At 36.9% G+C, this 12,025-nt stretch overlaps 1 protein-coding gene across 4 annotated transcripts in view; it reads left to right on the top strand.

The window, feature by feature from the left end:
* Positions 1 to 12,025, top strand: part of LOC118019268 (serine/threonine-protein kinase TNNI3K) — a 306,409-nt gene that overhangs the window by 141,082 nt on the left and 153,302 nt on the right. Inside the window, exons 12-17 of one of the 4 annotated variants that reach the window (XM_035018268.1) lie at positions 2,323 to 2,409; positions 2,984 to 3,040; positions 4,021 to 4,113; positions 4,195 to 4,252; positions 4,379 to 4,573; positions 5,321 to 5,425. In XM_035018268.1, coding sequence (XP_034874159.1) covers positions 2,323 to 2,409; positions 2,984 to 3,040; positions 4,021 to 4,113; positions 4,195 to 4,252; positions 4,379 to 4,573; positions 5,321 to 5,425 — 595 coding nt within the window. The remainder of the gene's footprint in view (positions 1 to 2,322; positions 2,410 to 2,983; positions 3,041 to 4,020; positions 4,114 to 4,194; positions 4,253 to 4,378; positions 4,574 to 5,320; positions 5,426 to 12,025) is intronic. The other 3 variants (XM_035018269.1, XM_035018270.1, XM_035018271.1) reach the window with 3 other exon arrangements.

Raw genomic sequence — 12,025 nt, 5'->3', positions numbered from 1 at the left:
TGATGAATCACTCAATTCTACCTCTGAAATTAATATTACACTATATGTTAACTAACTTGAATCTTTAAAGAAAGTAAATCTTTAAAGAAAGTAAATCTTCAAAATCTTTAAAGAAAGTAAATAGCCTATGCTCCCTGTGATTCTTATACACACTACAAAGTATATGAAGCACTTCTGCACATGATATGTGCTTATCTATTTCTCCACCCAAGTCTGGAACCACTCTCACCCTTGCTTGTGATATTTCAGCCACACTGCCCGCCTTTCATTTCTGCAGCGGTCGTATTTCCTCCCATCTTGGAACCTTTACATTATCTGTTCCTTCTGCCTATTAGGCTCTTTTTTAATTTTAATTTTTATTATTATTATTTATTTGACAGAGAGAGAGAGACAGCACAAGCAGGGGGAGCGGCAGGCAGAGGGAGAGGGAGAAGCAGGCTCCCCGCTGAGCAGGGAGCCTGATGCGGGACTCGATCCCAGGACCCCCAGATCATGACCTGAGCTGAAGGCAGATGCTTAACCAACTGAGCCATCCAGGCACCCCATATTAGGCTCTTTAGAAATGTGCCTGTTGGCTCATGCCATTGAGGTCTGGAGGTTTCCCTGATTGTGAGCACAGGAAGATACAAAGAAAAAATGCTAATAGGACAGGCTCCTCATTATCTCATCATAACCTATGTCTATGATTTGAGAAAATTACAGATCAACCAGTCATGAATTGAAATCTATGGATAAGGGGCGCCTAGGTGGCTCAGTCGTTAAGCGACTGCCTTCTGCTCAGGTCATGATCCCAGGGTCCTGGGATCAAGCCCCACATCGGGCTTCCTCCTCCGCGGGAAGCCTGCTTCTCCCTCTCCCACTCCCCCTGCTTGTGTTCCCTCTCTTGCTGTGTCTCTCTCTGTAAAATAAATAAATAAAATCTTAAAAAAAAAAAAAAGAAATCTATGGATAAGAAAATGGGCACTAGTTGTTAACTCTGTAGATTTAAGTTTTGCTACAAATTTTAGCAATTGTTATCATAATGTTGTTTTCTTGAAGAAACTGGTGTTGGGATATTACATTTGGAAAAGCTTTTAATCTAGTTAGTATCTTAATTACCCCATCTCATGATCTGCATGCTCTATTAATTTTAATTCTTTTTTTTGAAGGGGGGATTTGATAAGCAGGCATAACTCTCAGCATATACTCTCTACATTAACTAGGTGTATTCTGAACAAGTGACCCCTCTGGGATGGATAAGCGTGTATGATTTTTCAATTCCTAAATCTTGCCATTTTTACAATGAGTTCTGTTGCATTTCACAAGTCTCTTGGCAGAGTTTTAAAGGCTGACTTTGTTTTTCTCTTGTATAAACTAGCTTCAGTAGATCATTTTTACAGTTAAAACATAAAATAGTATCAAAAAGTTTAGTTCTATTGAAAATCATGGGTCTACTCAGAAGAGCATTTAGCATTTTTTATCTTTCACAATATGTTACCTACTGTAGTTAATAAATCTCCTAATTTGGATGGTGTTATATAATAGAAATTTATTTATCAGTTGTATAGAAGTCCAGTGTGGGCATTTCTGGTCAATGGATGGCTTTTTCCCATCCCTTAGGGCCTCAGAACCTTCTGCATCCAGCCAGCAGAAGGGAAGAGTAGAGAAGGCTGAGCGTTTTTCTTAAAGCTCAGAGTTGGAAGTGGCATGGCTTTTGCTCATGTTCCCTTGGTGAGAATTTGTCACAAGGCCGCATCTGGATGCAAGGGCGATAGGGAACTGTTGTCCCTGAGTGGACAGCCATTCCGAGTGACGAAATCACCCCATGAATGGGAAGTACAAATATTTATAGGCAGACAGACAGAGACAGCTGTCTCCTGCCACAAAAACCTATGTTAATTATCTTAGTGCCATGTTATGCTGCAGTTGCCAACCGAATGTAATGTTCAATCAAAGCAAACACATCCCTCTCTCCTGGTTACCATATGTGCTTTTTACCCTTGTAATGGTGCCCTTAGCACCTCATATTTCTTCATTTAGAAATTCTCATTTATATTCAACTACGCTAAGCTTCTTAAGGATAGGACCATAGTCACCTTGTTCTTTGTATCCCTACTATCCAATATAGTGCTTAAAATAGTGCTTCACATGCAGTAGAGTTTCAATGAATTGTTTTGAATGAATGAATGAGTAGGTGAAAGTACTAAATTCCTATTGCAATATATTATCTCTTAAGATATATCCTATGTTTCAAGCTACCTCTAGTCACTTTTGAGTTGTATGATGAGCTGAATAAATCAAACAAAAATTAAGACCCTTTGTCCTTTTTGTCTTTCCATGAAGGACACGATGCAATCGTCACACTCCTGAAGCATTATAAGAGACCACAGGATGAATTACCCTGTAATGAATATTCTCAGCCTGGAGGAGGTATCCCTTTCTTAATAAGTTTTTGTTGTTAGTACAATATTGTGCCTAAAGGTAAACCTTTATTTCTATTACTATTTTTCTGGGGTTAGGGATGAGGGCATGTCAGATTGGCTTTATTTTAAGAAAACTTATGTCTTGGTAAGGCTGAAAATAAAGAAGCCTTCACTTAAGCTGTTTTCTAACTCACTAATCTGCAGTTCCTTCAGGTTTAGCATTCTCTGGACTGGATGTTTATGAGGCTTATGCATGACCAGGAAGGCCCGGGTGAGCTGAGAGCAGTCGTTTTCCATTTCAGTAGTCTATTAAGGCAGGCCAGAGAATACTCATACCCAGACACAAATTAAATCTTCCGGAGTCTACTACACTTTGGTTTTTTGTTTTTAATCTTTTTATGTACTCTCTAAATAAACACTTGCTATACAGTTTCAGTATCCAGAAAAAGACCTGGGTTAAAACTATATTCTCAGTTGGTTTTCTTAGCAAATTTCTTTTGTCACCTGCTTCTTTTTATAATGTTTAGTATTTATGTGGAAAAAATGCTACTTTCAACTCTATAATATAATTTGATTTCTAGATGGCTCCTATGTGTCTCTTCCATCCCCCTTGGGGAAGATTAAAAGCATGACAAAAGGTATTTTAATATGAGACAATTGTTATATTTTATTACTAAGGATAACTATTGCCTCAAATATGATAACTTTCTGTTTTGCTTTACATATTATAAATGATGACTAGTTTGCCTGCATAAACAATATTAGCAACAAACAATTCTCTCCATAATTAACCTTGCCCGCTGTACTATTTTGCATATGCTATCTAGACTCATGAAGGTATAGCAGTGAAAATTTCCCAAGTATTAAAGGAAGATCAAATTCTTATAGACATTTGTATTTTTAATGAAGTCTAAATTACAAATATTAATATCTCTAAGGAGAATTGGGAATAGGTTTGCCATAGGAAAATAAATTTTAAAAAACAAGTTATTTTCCAAAAGATCCCAAATAAGTAATACCTCGGGAAATTTTTGAATGTATGCTGCACATAGAAATTAATACCATTGAATCAGGAAAATTAATATATATACACATATTTATATGATTCAACTATAAATTTATATTTATTTAGAATTTGAAGTTTTTAAAAACTATTTTGGGTTTGAGATATTTCCTCTGAATGATTCATGTACTTATTTTTTGACATCTAATTGGCATCCCTCTGAGGTTTAGCTTATGGATATTTGTCTAAGCCCATTGTGATAGGTTGCAGGGATCGACCAGATAAAACTCCTTATCATAATGTGATATGAACTGTGTGTACTGCAGGGTTGCCGTGTCATGCAGATGAGCTAGTTATTGATCAAATTAGGAATAAACACTTAGCCCTGATATCAAAGGTCTGGGGACAGAGACAGAAAACAGTGTTTTTAATGCAAAGGGATAGGGATCATTTGTGATAAGGTTTTAGTATCTCCAAGTAGTCAATTGTATTTGGAAAATTAAATGTTACTAGGCAATGACATTTTTGGCTAAGTAAAGTATATATGTGCATCATGTGTACACATCCACGTGTGTTTTTTGTCTTTAAAAATAAAATAACAATTCCTGTTTGCAGAAAAGGCAGATGTGCTCCTCCTAAGGGCTGGATTGCCTTCACATTTCCATCTTCAGCTCTCAGAAATTGAGTTCCATGAAATTATCGGCTCAGGTAACCTAAGAAAAGACTAGTCTGCTTTAGTTTCACGAGCTCAAGATAATGTGTTTATTTATTTCTCTTAAACAATTTCAGGTTCTTTTGGGAAAGTATATAAAGGACGATGCAGAAATAAAATAGTGGCTATAAAACGGTAAGCAAACAAATGAGAAAATTTAGCATCAGACTGGAGTTGTGAACTTTAAGAAGGATATGCATGGCAAGCCCCTTGTTTTGACCCTTCTGTTGACTGAGGATTTCCTGTTCCTGCCATTTCCAGTTATCGAGCCAACACCTACTGCTCCAAATCAGATGTGGATATGTTTTGCCGAGAGGTGTCCATTCTCTGCCGGCTCAATCATCCCTGTGTAATTCAGTTTGTGGGTGCTTGCTTGAATGATCCCAGTCAGTTTGCCATCGTCACTCAGTACATTTCAGGGGGTTCTCTGTTCTCCCTCCTTCATGAACAGAAGAGGTATGGTTCTCTTGTTCTGACTTATCATTTTACATGTCATTGGAATTATCCTTGCAATACCACAGAGGTTTTCCGCTTGGATGCACCTTTACCTTCTGAAATCTCTGAGTGCTAGGAAATGTGGCATTTTAAAGATGGCTAATAATTTATGCCCAATAATTATGTTTTAGTGAATAGAAATACTTCTGTGCTTTCTTAACAAGAATTCAGTTGGAGATAACAAATTCAAGGAATTTAAATTAGCAACTGAAGCTTATAATAATTAGGCTAAATATGACATACTAATAAAGCAAATATATGTAAGCTAAGAATAAAATAATTACCAGGGGTCACAGCATTTATTTTTTAACGTTTTAAAAAAGAATAGCCTTGCACAAATCTAATTTTAATTCACTCCCTAGATATAGGCATGCAATAATTAGACTGTGGTTTCACTTAGTTATTAGAGTAGAATCCATCTTATGTTATTATAAAAAAATTAAGTATAGCATTATAAGTATTATAAAATCAAGTGGAATATTTTAAATATGAGGGGTTGGTATCTGAATTGATTTATAATTAAGCATGATCTGATGTAGAAAAGCTATTTTTCCAGATTTTTTTAATTTTTAGCTTAATCTTCAATAAAGCAAAAAAGGCTGAAAGATATACAGAAAAAAAAATCACATACTCCATTGATACTTTTTAGAAAGATGTGCTATTGGCTTTGACCATTTCATCCTCACTAAATCTATTTTTAAATTCTAGGATTCTTGATTTGCAGTCTAAATTAATTATTGCAGTAGATGTTGCCAAAGGTATGGAGTACCTTCACAACCTGACACAGCCAATTATACACCGTGACTTAAACAGGTATTTTTTTTCCCCTAAATAATGAACATAGAATTGTGTAACTGACTAGGAGTCAAAGACAGATTTCAGTGTATCTCCCCTGAAGATAGAGTGTAACTTCACTTAGATATATTGCAAATCAGGGTTTTCTACTGTGTGAATTAGGTGATAGGCTACTTTAAGGCTAAGCTATAGAAAGTTTTGTCATTGTCTTTTACAGAAATAGAAAGCTATATAACTGCCTCTCAGGGATCTTTCAAGAGAGTGATGTTTGTAAGATTCACCAGCTAGGGGCGCCTGGGTGGCTCAGTCGTTAAGCGTCTGCCTTTGGCTCAGGTCATGATCCCAGAGTCCTGGGATCGAGCCCCGCATCGAGGCCCGCATCGAGGCCCGCATCGAGCCCCGCATCGGGCTCCCTGCTCCTCCCTGCTCCGCAGGAAGCCTGCTTCTCCCTCTCCCACTCCCCCTACTTGTGTTCCCTCTCTCGCTGTCTTTCTCTGTCAAATAAATAAAAAATCTTAAAAAAAAAAAAAAAAGATTCACCAGCTAGCTAGTTTTCAAGTCAATGACTATTATAGCATGTCAGGTCTCATACAAAGTCAGGTATTATAGGAGGTCCTGATTTAAATTACCTGAAACACCATTTTTGTGCTACCGTTTTGGTAGTTTTTAGTAAATTCAGCCAAAACACAGCAGCTCATTTACCTAGTTTCATGTGAAGGTGTACTCATGTAGGTTAGAGACTTGAAACAAATAAGAAATTATAGTGTGCCAGGGGGTGAAACCCCAAGGGATTAAAAAAAAGAAATTTAAACAGTGAAAGCTTTCTCTAAGTAAAGTCTTACAAGAAGGCCAATATAGGGGCGCCTGGGTGGCTCAGACGGTTAAGCGTCTGCCTTCGGCTCAGGTCATGATCTCACGGTCCTGGGATCGAGCCCCGCAACGGGCTCCTTGCTCAGCAGGGAGTCTGCTTCTCCCTCTTCCTCTGCTGTTCCCCCTGCTTGTGCTCTCTCTCTGTCAAAAATAAATAAAATCTTTAAAAAAAAAAAAAAAGAAGAAGAAGGCCAATATACAAAATGTAGCAGCTTTAGTTGAAGGCAGAATGTAGGGTGCAGAAATATGTTCACTTACCATTTTCTGCTGCCAAGGAGGGAGATCTCTAGGCCACCTCTTTGGAATCCCAAAGGTGTTATGGAGAATAGCTGGACAACCACTGATCTAGTTTATGAAACAAGTCAGATTATTGAAATTTAATAACTTTCATTTCATGATTCATATAGATCCCATATATAATCTTCTGTATAAAGTCCACAATTCTGAGACTACTAAAAAGTGATTACTCTAGCCTTTTGTTCACAACTATTTGGTTATCTACTATGTTTAAAGCCTTTATTCTTGGTATATTAGAGCTTACAAGGTGAAGCTGCCATAGACTCCATTCCCAAGGAGCTTTCATAGTTCTAGTAGAGGAGAAAAATACTTACCTAAGTATGTGGTAGGTATAAAAAGATAAGTTTTATAAGAGAGATGTTAAAAATTCTATAAAATTTTAGAAAGAAGAATATTAATTACTTCTGAGGAATTTAGAAACATCTTCATGGAAGGAGGAACATTTGAGCTTGGCACGAAAGGATGGATAGAACTGGGAAGGGTATCCTAGGCTTAGGGAAGACATTAAGAAAATAGAGATTAGAAAGTTAAAGGCATTAGATAGCAACAATGAATAGTTTCACTTTAGTGGATGAAGTGTATATGAATGTACATAGTATTTGTAATGTAGGAAACAAAGGATTGGGAAAGAAATTCAGAAAGATAAATTGGAATAAGAGCACAAAAATCAGTGAATCCTAGACTTAAGGTAGTTTAGGTTTTGTTCTGTAAGAAAGTGGGCACTGCGGTGGGGGAGCTAGGAATCACAAATTCAGAGCTGTAGTATGGAATGATTAATCCAGCAACTTTGTAAAAGATCAACTTGATGGGGAAGTCAAGAAACTGGTGAAGCAGTTGTGGGCAGTAATCTAAATGAGAAGTAATAAAAAGCAGAATTTCACTAGTGGCAGTGGAAATGAAAGGGAGAGACAGATATGAAAGATAGGAGAGATAAAATAAAATAAATTAGATTATGAGAGTGGTTGAATCTTAGATATTGGAAGTAAATATGTGTGGGATTCAATCCATTTAAAATTATTAGTTTTCACACAAAAGTCATTTCTTTGCTGTTATTAGGGGTTTTTTCTTACCTCTCTTTTAAAAGCATTTATGTTAATAAACATATTTTCTTTGAGTTTCAGTAACAATATTTAGGAAATAGATTTAGGTGATAAATTAGCATAATATAAACTGATGATTTGTGAGTTTTAGGAGTGTTGACATCCCAACCATTTTGCATGTGGTATTAAAACAAATGAGTGATCATTGAAGGTTTTTTCTAGCTGTAACTCCTCAATTATGGGGCAAATGAGTGTGTGTTCTGTTGCCCTTTAAATGCAAGTTGTTACCACCAGGTTATAAAACAGGGCCAAATATATAAATGTTGATTAAAAGTGGAAAGAGAACATTTACTGTATAACAGATATGTTTACATTTGCCTTTTTTTCTGTTTCTAATCTAACCCAAATGCTTTAAATTGTACCAAAACATCTTCAAGTTTTACAAAACATGGTTTCATGGGTGTCTTCAATGTAATAGAGTCCCAAACTATTGCATCTATTATTTATGAACTATTTTTTACTAATCTTTAATCTGGCAACAATAAAACATTCAGTTTTTCAGATTATAACATCACCTATTACTCAAAAGAGTGTAAGTCCTTCTGGGCTTACTATACTGTTTGGGTACGTAGAGCATATACCAGGAACAATTTATTTCCCATGTAAGGTAGAAAATGACTAAGGACCAAAATGATTAAGCAGCAATTTTCAAAGGAGTTCAAGTAAGTCAAAGATCAAAGTAGAGTGGAAAGCTTCCTGGAGGATGTAAAGCTAAAGCTAGACCTTGAAGAACAGGTACGTGTCTTCCCTCAGTATTTTCACAGCAGACTAACCCTTGCATGCCTACGATGCTTATGGAGCCCCACTGAAAAAGGGAAAGGGAAAGATGCACATCAGAGTGAGGACTCAGACATGTTTACATTTTTGCATTGAAATGACCTGTTTACATTTTTCTTTCTCCCACTAATCTGGGCATGTCAGAGCTTCAAGAGCAGAGGTCCTGTTCTCTTCATCTCAGAGATGTTCGATCAATGCATTTTTAACTGAACCAAATCCCTGGGGCGTTTCTGTGAACATCACTTCAGAAAGCAATGGCCTCATTGGTACAAGTATGGCTGCTTTTAGGTAGAGCCTGACTAACTTTGCCCAATACCTGTTCCGGTTTAAAGGAACGGGGCTCTTTGAGCTTTTTGATCAGCTTACGGATGAGGGGATGCTCTCTTTGGTTTTGTGGTTGTTGATTTATATGAGTGAGAGGAAAAAACTCTCTGCTTTTCCGTTGGCAAGCTACTTACCATACAGGTCTGAAAGTTAATTTTGATCTTTAAGTATTTACTAAGGAGAAGTTGAAGGGCTGAGTGAGGAAGTGGCTCTTTCCAATGATGATGATGAGAATGATGATAATACCTATCATTTATTTACCACTCACAACATGAAAGGAGCTAAGCCCTTGTCATGTATGCTCTTATTTAATCTCACAACAATTCTATAATACAGTTATTATTATCTCCATTTTACTGATAAGGAAACTAAGTCCAAGGTCACATCCTTAACTTATAGTATTCTTAACATTATATTATGCTGTCCCAACAACAACAACAATAAAACCAAGTCAGAACAGAGAGATAAATGTGGCTGATGATATTGGATGAGCATCAGCCATTTACCAACTTTGTTCTTTGTGCTTCAGTCCTTAGGCCTAATTCTTGTGACCGAATTCATTTCTCATATGATCTCCTTGTATTTCTGTGTTCCTGCTTTATTTCTTCTTTTATAACCCATGTTCTGCTAGTGTGGAATAGAAATTGCTTATGAGGCACACAGATATGTTTCCTTCGGTCTACAGTGTTTAAATATTTTTTAAACATTTTTTTAAGATTTATTTATTTATTTGGGGGGGTTCAGAGGGAGAGAGAGAATCTCAAGCAGACTCCCTGCTAGGTGTGGAGCCCAACGTGGGGCTCAATCCCAGGACCCTGAGAACATGACCTGAACCAAAATCAAGAGTCAGCTCTTTAACCAACTGAGCCACCCAGGTACCCCTAAATATTTTTTAAATATAATAGCTTTATACAGGAATGCACTTTCCAATTTGTTGTAGACCTCACTACCTACCAACTTACCAACTTATCCTTGGCCCAATGTATATATTCATTTTGCAGCATTGGAACTTGCAAAGCATGGTTTACAACTAAAGGCTTTAAACCTTGTTACTGGATACAAGCAGCTCTCTGTTGTTCCCTCAGAAAAGTACATTTTACAAATTGTTTGACATTGAAACCAAAACATCATTGCAAACATATAGGGATCAAATGAATGGTCTTTTCCCTGTATAAGTGTATAGAAGACCAATACTGTATGCAATGAAATAGTGATACTTCCATCATAGAATGGCCATTGCACTCCCATGAGATATGTTTATGAAAGCATTTTGTAAACTATGAAGCACTAGACAAGTGACATTTGTTATCGCTACTAATCCCTCGCTTGTTCTCTTGTATGTCAAGGATGGAAAAATAATCCACAATATTTTCATACATACCAATATTTCTTTTTATATAGCTTTATATTACTTTTTAAGTAATTAATTGGGGGGTCTAGATCTATATCTGAGAAAGATTACTGTTGGTTTTTGAGTGTCAGCTTATTTGGGTGACAATAAAGGAAAATAATTAGTGACAGTTTAAAACAGCCAACTTACTGATGAGAAATAACAAATATCATAAACCGACAAAGTTGGTAAGAGCTGGAAGAATTTTAATTTTGAAGATGACATTTAACTAAATCAGTGAAGATTTCAAAAAGTACCAAAGAAAAAATTATTCATAAAAAATGTTAATAATTGTTTTAAGTTGATGTATGCATTTGTCTTTCAATTGAGTATAAATATAAATAAAAGTCCGGCATTCGTAAAATAAGTCTGGTGAGGGGTGGGAGGGATGGGGTGGCTGGATGATAGACATTAGGGAGGGTATGTGCTATGGTGAGTGCTGTGAATTGTCTAAGACTGATGAATCACAGACCTGTACCTCTGAAACAAATAATACATGTTTAAAAAAAAAAAAAGAAGAAGAAGATAGTAGGAAGGGAAAAATGAAGGGGGGGAAATCAGATGGGGAGACGAACCATGAGGGACTATGGACTCTGAGAAACAAATTGAGAGTTCTAGAGTGCAGGGGGCCAGAGGGATGGGTTAGCCTGGTGATGGGTATTAAAGAGGGCATGTTTGAATGGAGCACTGGATGTTATATGCAAACAATGAATCATGGAACACCTACATAAAAAAAAAAAAATAAAAAATAAAATAAGTCAAATACAAACAAACAAATTAGTAAGTTTTTTCTTTTTTTTAAAGATTTTATTTATTTATTTGAGAGAGAGAATGAGATAGGGAGAGCATGAGAGCGGGGAGGGTCAGAGGGAGAAGCAGACTCCCCGCTGAGCAGGGAGCTCAGTGCGGGACTCGATCCTGGGACTCCGGGATCATGACCTGAGCCGAAGGCAGTCACTCAACCAACTGAGCCACCCAGGCGCCCACAATTAGTAAGTTTTTTCTAATTACTGAACTATTAGGTACAGTTGTATTCCTCAGTTCTCATAAATTAAAGAGTCTGCTCTCAGCTGTGCCTTTCACCTGTGACTTTTCCAATAAGTGGTTATACAGAGAGAGTTTAATATTTACTGGCAAATACCACGTTGCAAAGAATTCTGAATATCAAGTGCAAACCAGTTGATTACAATTCAATAAATATTGTGGGTCTTGAAAGCACACAGTGAAACTCATGAAATCCTTCATAACGCCACTTTTGTAAATCTCTAGTATTAAGCTAGTCACACGTGGCATTTTAAATTTTGTCAAATTTTTCTCATCATTTCCACTTTAAGAGTAAATGAATTAATGAATTAATATAAATACTTAAGTGCTTGATATGAGCCAGAGTCTGTGCTATGCCTGGGGATACAGCTGAGAATGATAGCCATAGCACTTTGTCTAGAAGAGCTTGGAGTTTAATGAAGTATTTTCCCAAATTTCCCAATCATAAGCATCATCTGGGGGCCCTAATTAAAAAACCAAAAACATATTCAAAGACTGAGAATGTCTTAAACTGGGCCTAAAAATCCATACTTTTAAACAAGATTGCCAGTTAATTCTTATGACCAAACAAGAAGAGGAAATATTGTTCTAGCACAGTTTTCTCAACCCTGGCTGCACGTTAGAAACTATGGGAGAACTTAAAAAAAAACAAAAAACCTGATGCTGGGGCACCTGAGTGGCTCAGATGGTTAAGCATCTGCCTTAGGCTCAGGTCATGAACTCCAGGTCCTGGGATCCAGCCCCATGGCATGCTCCCAGCTCAGCCAGGAGTCTGCTTCTCCCTCTCCCTCTGCCTCTCCACCTGCTTGTGCTCTC

The sequence above is a fragment of the Mirounga leonina genome, unplaced genomic scaffold (genome assembly GCF_011800145.1).
Source record: "Mirounga leonina isolate KUSES-001 unplaced genomic scaffold, KU_Mleo_1.0 Mir_173, whole genome shotgun sequence".
Classification (NCBI taxonomy): Eukaryota; Metazoa; Chordata; class Mammalia; order Carnivora; family Phocidae; genus Mirounga; species Mirounga leonina.
Note: the sequence above shows the minus strand (reverse complement) of the source record. Positions and strands in the feature narration are given on the sequence as shown.